At 44.2% G+C, this 15,024-nt stretch overlaps 1 protein-coding gene across 1 annotated transcript; it reads left to right on the top strand.

Annotated features, from left to right (window-relative positions):
• Positions 1–6,656: 6,656 nt before the first annotated feature.
• On the top strand, positions 6,657–9,665 carry NLRP10 (NLR family pyrin domain containing 10). Its single transcript, XM_070472801.1, is given in 7 exon segments — positions 6,657–6,729; positions 6,732–6,755; positions 8,790–9,097; positions 9,100–9,261; positions 9,263–9,569; positions 9,572–9,586; positions 9,589–9,665. Coding segments are annotated over 7 exon segments (966 nt in total).
• The last annotated feature ends 5,359 nt before the right edge of the window (positions 9,666–15,024 follow it).

Here is a 15,024-nt window from a genome sequence, read left to right as displayed (position 1 = left end):
AGATTGACAAGTCCTAAGATCTTTGGTGGATGAGCTGGAGCCAAGGAGAGCCAATGTGTACTTCTAGCCCCAAAGCTGGCAGACTCCAGACCCTGCAAGAGCCCAGGTTTCAATGTGAGTCTGAAGACTGGAAAGACCAGTGTTCTTGCTCAATAAGGGCTTCCCTAATGGTTCAGCGGGTAAAGAATCCACCTGCAATGCAGGAGACAGAGGAGGAAACGGCAACTCACTCTAGGATTCTTGCCTGGAAAATCCCATGGACAGAGGAGCCTGGCAGGCTACAGTCCATGGGGTCACAAAGAGTCAGACACGACTGAGCGTGAGCGTGGACTCACTCAACATTTAGCCTGGAGAGTTCACTTAATCTGAGAGAGGGTCAACCTTTTTGTTCTGTTCAAGCCTTTGGTGTTACAGAAGGCAATCTGTTTTACTCAGTCTAGCAATTTAAATGTTCATTTCATCCAAGGGCACTCACAAACACGCCCAGAAAAACATATGATTGAATATTTGGGGATCCTGTGCCCCAGTAAAACTGACACATAAGATTCTCCATCACACGTGGGTTCCTGGCTGTCCTGAGGAACATGCTTGCCAGTCCTGCCTGACAAGCCCAGGGTCATAGCTGCAGGCTCATGTTAAAGGTGGACCTATAGCTTGGTGCACCCATCCCCCACCCCGGTAATGGCTGGAGTGAAGGGAGCCCCAGCTTCAGTGACAACCCATCACTTCTTGGAATATAGAAGGGGAAACAATGGAAACAGTGACAGACTTTGTTTTCTTGGGCGCCAAAATCACTGTGAATGGTAACTGCAGCCATGAAATTAAAAGTCGCTTGCTCCTTGGAAGAAAAGCTATGACAAGCTTAGACAGCATATTAAAAAGCAGAGACATCACTTTGCTGACAAAGGTCCCTATAGTCAAAGCTATGGTCTTTCCTGTAGTCATGTTCGGATGTGAGAGTTGGACCGTAAAGAAGACTGAGCACTGAAGAATTGATGCTTTTGAACTGTGGTGCTTTAAAAAGACTCTTGAGAGTCCTTTGGACAGCAAGGAGATCAAACCAGTCCATCCTAAAGGAAATCAACCCTGAATATTCATTGGAAGGACTGATGCTGAAGCTGAAGCTCCAATATTTTGGCCACCTGATGAGAAGAACTGACTCACTGGAAAAGACCCTGGTGCTGGGAAAGATTGAAGGCAAGAGGAGAAGTGGGAGACAGAGGATGAGATGGTTGGATGGCAACACTGACTCAATGGACATGAGTTTGAGCAGATTCTGGGAGACAGTGAAGGACAGGGAAGCCTGGTGTGTTGCAGTCCATGGGGCTGCAAAGTCAGACAAGATTGACCTGCTGAATAAAAAAAGCAACATGAGAGAACCTCAAGGGGGCACCCCAGGCCCTCTCAACTCTGCAACTGGGACTTAGCTGGGCTGCCCTTGTGGAACAGAGTTACAGGAACCACTCCCCGACAGTGGCTCAGACAGTAAGGCTCTGCCCGCAATGCAGGAGACCCAGTTTCAATCCCTGAGTCAGGAAGATCCCCTGGAGAAGGAAATGGCAACCCACTCCAGTATTCTTGCCTGGAAAATCCCATGGACAGAGGAAGCTGGTGAGCTACAGTCCATGGGGTCACAAAGAATCAGACACGACTGAGTGACTAACACTTTCCACTTTCTGGCTGCCCTTGAGGGGCGAGACCCCAGGAGCCCTCCTTAGTGGACAGTCACCCCATGATTCTGCAGACTGGGACTGGCCCAGGCACCCACCAGCAGTTGGTCCCTGACCACTCCAGGCAGTTTTCAGGAAGCCAGGCTCCTCAGCCAGGCTCCACTAGCCTGAGACATTCCTGTTACACTGAAATTCAGTGACATTAAAGCCCTCTGCCTGGAGGCACTGTCAGTGGCTGCTGCAGACCTGCTTCTTGCAGGGAGGAATGTTCTACAGCAACCAAACCCCATCAGCTGATTGGTCACCATGTCAAAAGCCAGCCTCACCAGGTGACCCATGGCTTATAGCACTTGCCTGTATCCAGGGCTCTCCAAGGCCTGTCTCCTTCTTGTCTTCTTGGCTTGGCACTCCCTTTGCGCGATTCTCTGGTTTTCTGATAGTCATATCTTAGTTTCTATACCTGACTCTGGCCTTCCCTCCCTCCCCCTGGTTCTGGGTCAGTGTAGCTTCTTTCTCTGGCTTGTTAACCTTAACCATCCCTGACTCCTACCTCTCCAGGGTGCTTAGATTCTAGCAGCAGTGAGCCTGGCCAACCCCCTTGACTTCATGCCAAGGTGCAGACAGTGGTATGCTACTAAGTGTTTAACAGCCAGCTACCTGAAAAAAAAAAATACGGCCCTGGTTTTAGTGTTTACTTATTTTCGTGGTGTATATACTCCCAGCATGGTTAATTGCAAACTATGAGCAGTCTAACAACTGGCTCTCAAAATTCCAGAAAATTTAACAGTTGGCTTTTGTGAGACAGGATGGGTTGGCTCTAGCATTTCTGTTTTATATACACTATGTCTTCGTTCCCAATATTTCATTGCCTCACTGCCCAAACCTTAGAAATGACTATTTAGGGACTTCCCTGGTGGTCCAGTGGCTAAGAGGGTTGAGTTCAGTCCCTAGTCGGAGAACTCAATCCCACATACCACAATTATCAATAGGAGATTCCACATGCCACAACTAAGAAAAAAACAAGATCCCACACATCACAATTAAAGACCCCGAATCCTGCAATGAAGATCGAAGATCTGTGTGCTGCAACTAAGATCCAAAGCAGCTAATCAATAAATCCTAAAAAGAGAGAAAGAGAAATGACACTTTACCTGAATTTTGTGTCTATCATCATTTGCTTAAAATCATGGTTTTATTTAAATTATGTATATATATATATATGACTAAATAATATATTCTTTAATTTTGCTAGCTTTTGAACTCTATAAAAGTATAATACTGAAAGTAGTAAACTTCTGGAATTATCTTTTCTTCCCAACCTCAGTTCACTAGGATGTATTCATGGTATTGCATTTAACTATAGTTCATTCATTTCCCTTGCTGTGTAATATTTTATTGTTTAAATATATCAAAATTTATTTTCCAACTTATTGAGTGGGCATGGGGTTGCTTGCATTTCTTGGTATTATGAACACCACTGCTTTAAACATCCTTCTGTATATGTGACCTTGAGCACCTGGTAACTGGTGTTACTTGTCCAGGTGTGGCCTCCCAAAATTCACCTGTTGAAGCCTTAAACCCCAATGGTTATGTGGCTTTATCTCAAGATAGGGTCTTTAAGAGATAATTAAAGTTGAATAAGGTTATGAGGTTGGGACTTTAATAGGATTGTGGTCTTATAAGAAGTCCACATTGTGAGGATATAGTGAGAAGATAACTGTCTGTAAGCCAGGAAGAGAGCTCTCAAAAGAAACTGACCTTGTCAGCATTCTGGTCCCAGACTTCCAGCTTCCAAAGCAACTTGTTTTCCTAGGGGTTTTACCAATTTACACTCATATTAGCAATATATAAAAGTACTCACTGATGAATGAACTCTGCCACATCTTAATTTTTCCCAATTGAATGAATATATAATGGTATCTACTTGTGGGCTTAATTTGCATTTTCCAGGTTACTAATGAAGTAAAGTATCTCTTCGTATGTCAGTGGCCATGTGTATTTGATGCCTATGAAAAATCTTTTCATGTCATTTGCTCTGTTTTCTATTAGGTTGCTTATTTATTTACTTACATATTATTTATTTTATTTTTAAAAGGGATTTCTTTACATACCTTTATACCAATCTCTTATCAGTCACAAATGTTGCAAATCCATTCTGCCAATTTATAGATTTTCCTTTCACTTCTGATAAGATATTTTTTGAAGAACCAATCTTGGTTGTAGTATAGTAAAAATTGTTAATACTTTCTTTATGGTTAGAGCTTTTCAGGTCTGTGTTAAGAAATCTTTCCTATTTGAATATCATAAAGATAGGCATATATTTTCTCTATATTTTAATTTTTTAAAAAATTTTGTTCTAACCCCTTAATTTATCTGGAATTTAAAAATTTTGCCTTTTCAATTGCTATTTCTTTCCTCATTGATCTGCCATGATACTTATAGATCAAAGTTTCATAAATATCAGGTACTAATTCTGGCTCTTTTTTTTCCTTTTCCATTTTGTCTATTATGCACAAATATAATGATTTATTAATGACTATATCTCTGGTTTTAGAATAAGTCTTGGGAATTCTCTGGTGGTCCAGTGGTTAGGATTTTGGGCTTTCACTGCTGGGGGCCCAGGTTAGAATCCTAGTTGGAGAATTAAGGTCCTGCCAGCTGTACAATATAGCCAAAAAAAAAAAAAAAAGTCTTGAAATCTGGATAATAGGTTGTTTTCATTACTGTAGTTTTGGAATATGTCTCAGTGTTTGGTAGGGCAGGTTCTCCCTCCCTTCTGCCATCTTTTTCTTTAAAAGTGTTCTGGCTGTTCCTGGCCTTTTGTTCTTTCCTATATGTTTTAGGGTAAATTTGTAAAAATTTTTAAAAATTAATTTATTTTTTTATTGAAGGATAATTACTTTACACAATTTTGGTGTTTTCTGTCAAACCTCAACATGAACCAGCCATAGGTACACATTTATCCCCTCCCTTTTAAACCTACCCCCCATCCCCTGCCCATCCCATCCCTCTCAGTTGATAGAGTGCCCCTATTTGAGTTTCCTGAGCCATACAGCCAATTCCTGTTGGCTATCTATTTTTACATATGGTAATATAAGTTTCCATGTTACTCTTTTCATACATCTCACTCTCTCCTCCCCTCTCCCCATGTCCACAAGACCGTTCTCTATGTCTGTTTCTCCACTGCTGCCCTGTAAATGAATTCTTCAGTACCATTTTTCTAGATTCTGTATATATGCATTAGAATATGGTATTTATCTTCCTCTTTCTGACTTACTTCACTCTGTGTAATAGGCTCTAGGTTCACCCACTTGATTAGAACTGACTCAAATGTGTTCCTTTTCTATGGCTGAGTAATATTTCCTTGTGTATATGTACCACAATTTCTTTATCCATTCATCTGTTGATGGACATCTAGGTTGCGTCCATGTTCTAGCTATTGTAAATAGTGCTGCAGTGAACAATGGGATACATGTGAATTTTTCAATTTTGGTTTCTCAGGGTATATGCTTAGGAGTGGGACTGCTGGGTCAGATGGTGATTTTATTCCTATTTTTTTTTAAAGAATCTGCATACCGTCTTCCATAGTGGCTGTATCAATTTACATTCCCACCAACAGTGCAAGAGCATTCCCTTTTCTCTACACCCTCTCCAGCATTTATCATTTGTAGACTTTTTGATGATGGCCATTCTGACTGGTGTGAGGTGATATCTCATTGTAGTTTTGATTTGCATTTATCTGATAATGAGGGATGTTGAGCATCTTTTCATGTGTTTGTTAGCCATCTGTATGTCTTCTTTGGAGAAATGTCTGTTTAGGTCTTTTCCCCACTTTTTGATTGGGTTGTTTGTTTTTCTGGTATTGAGTTGTATCTGCTTGTATATTTTGGAAATTAATCCTCTGTCAGTTGTTTCATTTGCTATTATTTTCTCCCATTCTGCGGGTTGTCTTTTTACCTTAGCTGTGCAAATGCTTTTAAGTTTAATCAGGTCCCACTTGTTTACTTTTGTTTTTACAAATTTGTAAAATTTGATGGATTTAGATTGCATTGATTCTAAAGATCTATTAGAGCTGAACTGACAACTTTGTGATATTAAGCTGACCTATTTGTGAATATGGGATGTAATTTATTTAGGTCTTATTTGATGTAGTTTTGTAAAATTTTATAATTTTTTTGTGTATAGTATACACATATTTTGTTGTTTATATTTTTGTTGCTTTTGTAGATATTGTACTATATTTTCTAATTTTTTATTGCTAATTCTTAAAAGTACAACAGTTTATTCATCTGTCAACTCATTTCACCTGTTGCTTTTAGTAATTTATCTATTAACTTTTTTTGTTTTTCTATGCAGATAATCATTATTTGCAGAAAATAGCTTTCATTTTTTTCATTCCTAATCATTATGCCTTTGTCCTCCCCCCTCCACTTTTTTTATTGTGCTGGCTACAGACTCTAGAACAATAGAATTAAAGTGGTGATAGCAACCGTGCCTGTCTTGTTCCTGATTTTAAAGGGAATAATTTTTCTAATCTTTACCCTTTTGAATAATGTTTCTTGGAGGTATTTTTGTAGGTTTCTTTGATGAGGTTAGGTAATTCCTACAATTTTTTTTTTCCCTACAATTCTTAATGAGTTTAAGGAATTCTCTACAATATCTAGTTCACTAAGAAAGTTTCTTCAAAAGAGTTATGAATAGTTTTCAATTTTATAAAATTTTTTGCTTAATTATGATTATACATTTTGTTTCTTTAATTGTTAATGAGATTAATATTTATAGATTAAAAAAATTAAAACAGTCTCCCATTCTTGAGCTAAACCCAATTCGTTTACTACATAGTACTTCTTCCACACAGTACTGGATTCAGATTGCTAATATCTTGTTTAGGATTTTTGTATTTAAATTTATGAGTGTAATGGGTCTGGGTTTGGTATTAAGTTCATGAAGATGAATTTAGATTGGATTTGCATTGACTCTAAGCTAATGTATGGAGCCCAGGAGGCTGTGAAAGTGGTGCTCAAGGTCTCGATGGTCATGATCCTGTTGGAACTCATGGACAGCTCAGCCATGTTTGTCTGGATGGTAAGTGCAGCAGGGGACAGAGGAGGCCCTGGGACTCTCCCTCGGTCCACGGTATTTCCAGAGACTCCCCTCCCCCTAACCTATAATTCCTGCCTTCTCTCACTCTTGCTCTCTGCTCTTGCCTAGGAGCCCCAGTGCCTCAGGGTCCTAGTGGCCTTGAGCTGAAGGCTCTGTCTGATTTTGGCTGGCCTTGGTCAGCAGTAACAGGAAGCAGGATCTAGTTCCCTGACCAGAGATTGAAGCCAGGCCATGGCAATGAGAGCTCTGAATTCCAACCACTAAATAGACCATGAGGGCCAGTGGCTAGTGGCAAGGCCCTGGCTTGTCTGCTTGGTAGAAATGAATTTCAACAAAGAGATGGAAACTAGTGAAACAAGTGTTTATTAGGAAGTAAAAATAGTACGTGTGAATAGGCACACATGGATAGGGTCAGAGAGAGTTGTGCTTCTGTGTATTTTATATGGGGCATTTCTTCTGGGTTTCTTCTGACCAATCATCTTATATTGCCTGGCTCAGGGTCCTCCACTCTTAGCCAAGGTGGATTCCAGTGCAGAGGCCTGTGGGAAGGTTGACACCATCTATTATGGGGTGACACCCCCTCCCTTTTTAATCCCCCAAGAGCTTTTCTGTGCATGGGTAGTTGGGAAAGTCTCTTTGACCTCAATAATTGAGAAATATGTATTTTCTTTATCTTTTATCTGGGCAGGACTCGGCTCCTCTCTGCCCCTGCTATTATGTTTATCTTGGAATATCTGCCCACAGGGGATTCCCAGGAAGCTCAGTGGCAAAGAATCTGCCTGCCAATACAGGAAATGGGAGGGATATGGGTTCAATTCCTGGGTCGGGAAGATCCCCTGGAGTAGGAAATGGCAACACACTCTAGTAGTATTGCCTGAAAACTTCCATGGACAGAGGAGCCTGGGGGGCTATAGTCCATGAGGTTGCTATATTCCAAGAGTTGGACTCGACTGAGTGACTAAGCATATACGCACACATCTGTCCACAGGGAACAGACTTCAGGTCCTCAGCCTGGGGCTCATCTATCTCCTGCTTCATGATCACTGCCAGGTGGAGGGTAGGGAGTGATTAATAGAAAGACTAGGGTATCTTATGATTATAATGCCCTCTCAGTCTCCAGTTGTCATACTAGAGGAGGAGAAAGTATGAGGAGCTTAGATGTTGGGGGTGGTGTTGGTGAAGGTGTTTCTGCTAACTAGAAGAAGCAGCCTCAAGCAGTGGGCTCAGACCTTTCCCCAGCTTCTCTGACACAGGCATCTCAGGCTGCTTCTCACAAGGAACCAGTGGACCGATGCCCCCTAGAGGGCGGGGCAGGCATGTTACCTAAACAGCCCCCATCCCTTCTAGGGTGCTGGTTGAGAACAGAGGGTCTGTGGAACCAGTGCTTCCTCCACAGGCTCCTTTCACACCTGAGAGCTCCTCTGACACAAAGACAGGTGGGTTCTGTACACTAGGAGTTGGGGGGCTCCTGCTCAGAGCTGGTTTATCTTTAGCACCTGGCTTACCTTTACCAGGAATGGGCTCCTATGAAGTCACCATTCTCCAGTTTCCCTTTCTCTTCTTTCTGTCCTCACCAATTCACATGGGGACATTTCACATGAACACTCAGACATTCACACACACAGTGACTTTTGCATATACACATATGTGCTGATGCACACTGATGCCTTCCCTCTGCAAAAATACACAAACTTCCATAGCACACTTTCATGAGCATGTGGGGAAGTAAGGATTCACTCACACCGTGCAAACACCCAGTCACCCACCCCAAGTACACAGCCTTGCACACTCATATAGCTGGGCACAAGCACACCACACATGCGTATATGCACAGGCACACATATATACACACACTCACATGTACATACTTGAAGTGGGCCCTCTTCATGTTGCTAGAAGTATAATCTTCAGAGTGGAGCACAGAAGATAAGAATAAAGGACAGAGGCCAGCATTTCTTTTTATTCCCATCTCACTACCTAACACCCCACTTGTCTAGCACAGATTATGGACATGAGAGCGTGTGCGCCACCTACAGGAGGGTCAAGAAGGGGGCATCAATGGCAACCATGACCAGCTTCTTCTGGTGGTCACGTGCAGCTCAGGGAGCCCAGACTCATCTCCCTGCTCCAGCCGGGAGCTGGAGCTGGATTCTGTCACAGTGCCGGCTCTATTTGATCCTTGAGAAGAGCCCTCCCAGGTCCCACCCAGAGTGGCGCTACAGGGGTCAGCTGGCATAGGAAAGATAACCCTGGCCAGAAAAATGGTGCTGGACTAGACCACTAGCACCCTGTACCCAGGCTGGTTTGATGATGTCTAATGTGTGAGAGCTGTAGAATGGGGTCCTTATGTGTGGCCCTGCTGGCAGAGGGCAAACTGGACCAGCTCCTCCTCTGGTGTTGTAGGGACAATCAAGCAGCTGTCACAGGGCTTCTGAGGCAGCTGGAGTGGCTCCAGTTCATTCTGGATGGCTATGATGAGCCGCAGGAGCCCTTGGGCAGAGGGGTTGAAGAGGCTGAGGTCCAGTCCCAAGGAGGAAGTGCTGCGCCCTTGAATCAGGAGGACAGTATTGCCGAGGTCCTCCCTTCTCATCACCACCCAAACCCTGGCTTCGTGGAATCCAGAGCCCTTGCTGAGACAACCACACTCTGACCACATTCTCAGAGGTTTCTCTGAGGACAAGAAGAGGAGTTATTTAAGCTCCTATTTCACAGATGAGAAGCAAGGTAGAAATGCCCTTGACATTGTGCGAGCAAATGATGTTCTTTACAAAGCATGTCAGGTTCTAGGAATTTGCTGGTTGTCTGCTCTTGGCTGAAGGTCATATAGAGAGAGGCAGAGAGGTCTCAGAAGTGCCCAGAACAGTGCCCAGTCTATACTGTGGTGTAGTGTGATCAATTGCAGCTTACATAAATAGTGGCTTCACAAATTTCGAGAAACTTCTCAAATTTCCATGTTGGAAACGAGCCAGGGCTTTTTCACTTTAGTCTTGGAAGCCTACTGTTACTTGACTTAGCTCCATGCTGATAACATATCATGACTAGCCCCAGAGGTGCCTTTAACTGACTTTTCTTTCTGGAAATATCAGTCAGTTCTAAGTGCTAACTCATAATTTCTTTTGTCTGCTTTGGTTCCCTCTGTAGAGAAAGGTAGAAAAAGGGAATTCTAGATGTAGATGTGGTCAGTTCCCAGTTCTCATTTTATTTTTTAAAATTTTTATTTATTTATTTATATATTCATCAGCAATGCCACCTGGCTTGTGGGACCTTATTTCCCCAACCAGGGATTGAATCCATGCTCCCCGAATTGGAAGTGCAGAGTCTTAACCCTGGACTACCAGGGAAGCCAGCCAGCCCTCATTTTACAGATGAGGAAATTGAAGTTCAGGTTCTGGGGTTCCTCAGGCAGCTCTCTCGTCTCCCACACCTCAGCCCATGGTGTAGAGCAGAGGTCTACAAAGACTGTCTATGTGCCGCCAACCTAACCCCATTCTGCAGTCGCCGAGAGCCCCAGGGCAGCTGAGAGCTTTAACACTGCCTCGGGCCCTCAGACGCCCCTCGTTTTGCCTTTCACACAGTTTTATTGCTGTTATGACTCCTCACAAGTTCACATGGACCAATTCCAGAAAGCTGCTGGACGTGCTCAGATATATGAATCCAAGTCAACTCAGCCTTGAGTGATCACTGTGGGACCCCATGACACTAATTTTTATGAGCTCTTCACACAGAAAGTTTGGTGGCTCCACATTTGATAATTATATACATACCTGTTGAACACATAGACTATGTGTATATACAGAATCTGTGTAAGAAACTGCATGGTGTGTGTGTGTGTGTGCTTGCTCAGTTGCTTTAGTCGTGGCCAACTCTTTGCGACACCATGGACTGTAGCCCGCCAGGCTCCTCTGTCCATGGGAGTCTCCAGGCAAGAGTACTGGAGTGGGTTGCCATGCCCTCCTCCAGGGGATCTTCCTGACCCAGATGTGGGACGGAGCCCACATCTCTTATGTCTCCTGCACTGGCAGGTGGGTTCTGTATCACTAGCACCACCTGGGAAGCCTGAACGTGTGCACATGTACTTAATTAAAGAGCAGTGTGTACTGGATTACTGAAGAGGCTAGTGGAACCCACTTAGCTAGTCTGTGTTGGCCACTAGAGAGTTTGAATGGTCTCAGCAGACCAACTCCTGAGAGTCGTAGAGATTTAGGGAACAACAAAACAGGTGTCCAGTCATGTTGCTGGTTTTTCATGGGAACAAGGAGACCTGTTTTTAAAAAAAATGAATGTAATATCCAACTAAAGTTTAGACATGCTATTTTACATAGGATTCACATTCAAATCAAACTAGATTAAGCAAAAATTAAAAGACCCACTATTTTCTTTCTTTTCTTTTTTAAAGCTGATTTCTAGTTAGGGCTGTCTGGCTCTTTCTAACAATGTTATCTGGGCTTCCACTCTCTTTCCCCTCTGTTGCTCTCTCTATAGTTGCCTTTTGCTCTTATCTGTCAGAGAAGATGGCCACAAGGGGCATCAACCTAAACCATTCTTACAGCCAATAATTCCATAGGGAGGGAATAGTCTCTATGAATAGCTCCTGCAGGGAAGTTGGAGAAGGATTCTGACCTGACCCTGAGCAGGTGTCAAGCCTTGAACAATCTCTTTGGTCTGGACAATGAACTCTGACCCGAGCGACTCTTATGTCCTAGGTCACATTCGATGGGCTGAGTAAGGAAGGACCAGCACCTCCAGAAACAAAGGGAATGAAAAAGTGGGTCCCCTAAGGAAAGGATTCTGAGTAGACAATATATCATACTGCATACCGATGAAGTATATACATACTGTACACAGATAAAGGTTTGGTTGGCCTCTAGTCTGGTTGGTTGTCAGACTCTGCCTTGTGGGAATGCTGCTGGCTGCTGTTTAGCAAGGCCTGATAATGAGGTGTCAGGTCTAGGAGGCCCCCGGGCTACTGCTGGCTCACTGGTGGGCAGAGTCAGGGTCTTGAAGACTCTGGGGCTGCTGCCCACCCACTGGCAGGTGAAACCAGGGCCTGGGGTTAGTACCAGACTACTGGCAGGCAGAGCTGGTTCCTGGAGCCTGGCGGCAGGGCATAGGGATCTCAGGGCCCATTTCAGACTGATTATAGGAGATGGGGAGGTGGTTCCTGACACAGTTGTGTATGGGGTCAACTGAACACAACTGTTGTTCGGTCGCTAAGTCGTGTCCAACTCTTTGAAACCCCATGGACTGCAGCCTGCCAGGCTCCTCTGTCCTCCCCTATCTCCCGGAGTTTCCTCAGATTCATATCCACTGAGTCAATGATGCTTTCTAACCATCTCATCCTCTGCCACCCCCTTCTCCTTTTGCCTTCTATTTTCCCCAGCATCAGGGTCTTTTCCAAAAAGTTAGCTCTTTGCCTCACATGGCCAAAGTATTGGAGCTTCAGCATCAGTCCTTCCAATGAATATTCAGGGTTGATTTTCTTCAGGATTGATTCATTTGATGAGATCTGGAGTGTCCTGAAGTTTGCATTGCCCTGCTAGTGGGGAGGGTCTGGCCTACATTCTGGTGTCTGCCCACTGGGGGTTGAGGCTGGTCTAGAGGTCTGTGCAAGCTTCCTGGTGGGAGGGGCCTGTGCCTGTCTACTGGTGGGTGGAGTTAGGTCTCGGTCCTCTGGTGGGCAGGGTAACAGCGGGCTTAGAAGGTCTTTAGGCGCCTGTCTGCAGAAGGCTGGGGCTGTATCCCTGCTCAGTTAGTTGTCTGGCCTGAGGCATCCCAACACTGGTGCCTGCAGACTATTAGGTGGGGCCAGGTCTTGGCCCTAAATGCTGGAGGAAGGAGCCCACACAATGGCGTCGGCCTGTCAGCTCCTCCTTGAGGGTAGAACGAGCTCCTGAATATGGCTGCTGCTGGTGTCTGTGTCCCCACGGCGAGCTGCAGGTGCCTCTCCAGGAGACTCTCCAAGAGACTCTCCAAGACCGCAAGTAGGTCTGGCCCAGGCTCTTATCAATTACTGCTCCTGCCCTGAGTCCCAGAGTGCATGGAATTTGTGGAGTGGAGTCTCTGTTTCCCCTGGTCCTGGGGGGCTCCTGCAATTTAGCCCTCCTGGCCTTCAAAGCCAAATACCTGAGGGCCCGTCTTCCCAATGCCAGACCTTCTAGATTGGGGAACCTGATGTTGGGGCTTAGAACTCTTGCCCCTGTGGGAAGACCTCTGTGATGCAATTATTCTCCAGTCTGTGGGTTTCCCAGCTGGGGCTGGTCCCTCCCACCATGGGTCTGGGTCTCATTTCTTCTCTATGTCGTTAGCTGTGGAAGATCTTTTCTGGTAGGTTCCAATCTTTTTCACTGATGGTTATTCTGCAGATAGTTGTGATTTTGGTGTGCTCTCTCTCTTTTTTAATGAGTATTTAAAAAGCAATTTTATTTATTCATTTATTTTTGGCTAAGCTGGGTCTTTGTTGCTGTGTGGGCCACTCTCTAGGTGTGGTAAGCAGGGGCCACTCTCTAGGTGTGGTGCGGGGGCTGCTCATTGTGGTGGTTGCTTTTGTTGCTGAGCGTGGGCTCCAGAGTGCCCGAGCTTCTGTAGCTGTGGCTCCTGGGCTCTAGAACACAGGCTCAGCAGCTGTGGTGCACTGGCTTAGCTGTTCCACAGTATGTGGGATTCTCTCAGACCAGGGACCGAACCCATGTCCCCTGCACTGGCAAGTGAATTCTTTACCACTGAGCCACCAGAGAAATCTGATTTTGGTGTGCTCTTAAAAGGAAGTGGGTCTCTTAAAAGGAAGCTCTGGGCCTCTCTCTAGTCTCTTGGCTGCTCTCCTCATCTGGTCCTTACTTAGCTTCCCTTTGTGGGCTGGGATGTGTGAGCCACGAGAAAGAAAAGGTTATAGTCAAAACGAAAGAACTCTGTTCCTAGGAAAGAGCTCTCGGGTCCTTTCTGAAAGAGTGGGGTTTGAGACTGGCAGGTGGAAGGTGAATCAGACAAAATATAAGAAGTCTAGTTAAATTTGAATTTCAGATGGACAATGAATATCTTTTTTTTCATGGGACATACTTATATTGAAAAATTATTTGTTGTCTATCTGAACCTCAGGTTCAGACTGGGCATCCTGTGCTTTTATTTGCTCAATCTGGCCACCCCATTTGGAGGAGGGTTGTGGTAGAACAGGTGGTAGATGTTGAGCCAGGTGGAGTAAGGTATCAACTGCTGTAGCTCCAATTACCACTGAAATCCACCCCCACCTCTCCTTGCCTTCCCTGGGACTCAAAAGGAAAGAGACCTCTTGTACAACTCACAAACTTGTGAGGATCTATAGCAGGTTAAGATGTGAAGGCTCCTGGGTATTCTTGGGAGTATTTGGAAAAGGGTTGCCAGGAAACTAATAACCAAAAAAGATGTCCTTTTCATTATAGGGGACTGGAATGCAAAAGTAGGAAGTCAAGAAACACCTGGAGTAACAGGCAAATTTGGCCTTCGAGTACAGAATGAAGCAGCACAAAGGCTCACAGAGTTTTGCCAAGAGAACACACCGGTCATGGCAAACACCCTCTTCCAACAACACAAGAGAACACTCTACACATGGACATCACCAGATGCTCAACACCAAAATCAGATTGATTATATTCTTTGCAGCCAAAGATGGACTGGGAGCTGACTGTGGCTCAGATCATGAGCTCCTTATTGCCAAATTCAAACTTAAATTGAAGAAAGTAGGGAAAACCACTAGGCCATTCAGGTATGATCAAATCCCTTACGATTATACAGTGGAAGTGAGAAATAGATTTAAGGGACTAGATCTGATAGACAGAATGCCTGATGAACTATGGATGGAGGTCTGTGACACTGTAGAGGAGACAGGGATCAAGACCATCCCCAAGAAAAAGAAATGCAAAAAAGCATAACGGCTCTCTGACTCCTCAGATGCCTCCTTACAAATAGCTGTGAAGAGAAGAGAAGTGAAAAATATAGGAGAAAGGGAAAGATATACCCATTTGAATGCAGAATTACAAAGAATAGCAAAGAGAGATAAGAAAGCCTTCCTCAAAGATCAGTGCAAAGAAATAGAGGAAAACAATAAAATGGGAAAGACTCGAGATCTCTCCAAGAAAATTAGAGATACCAAGGGAACATTTCATGCAAAGATGGGCACAATAAAGGACAGAAATGGTATGGATCTAACAGAAGCAGAAGATATTAAGAAGAGGTGGCAAGAATACATGGAGTTCAGTTCAGTCGCTCAGTCGTGTCCAAC

The sequence above is a fragment of the Odocoileus virginianus genome, chromosome 10, assembly GCF_023699985.2.
Source record: "Odocoileus virginianus isolate 20LAN1187 ecotype Illinois chromosome 10, Ovbor_1.2, whole genome shotgun sequence".
NCBI classification, from domain to species: domain Eukaryota; kingdom Metazoa; phylum Chordata; class Mammalia; order Artiodactyla; family Cervidae; genus Odocoileus; species Odocoileus virginianus.
This window is presented reverse-complemented; position numbering and strand designations above follow the sequence as displayed.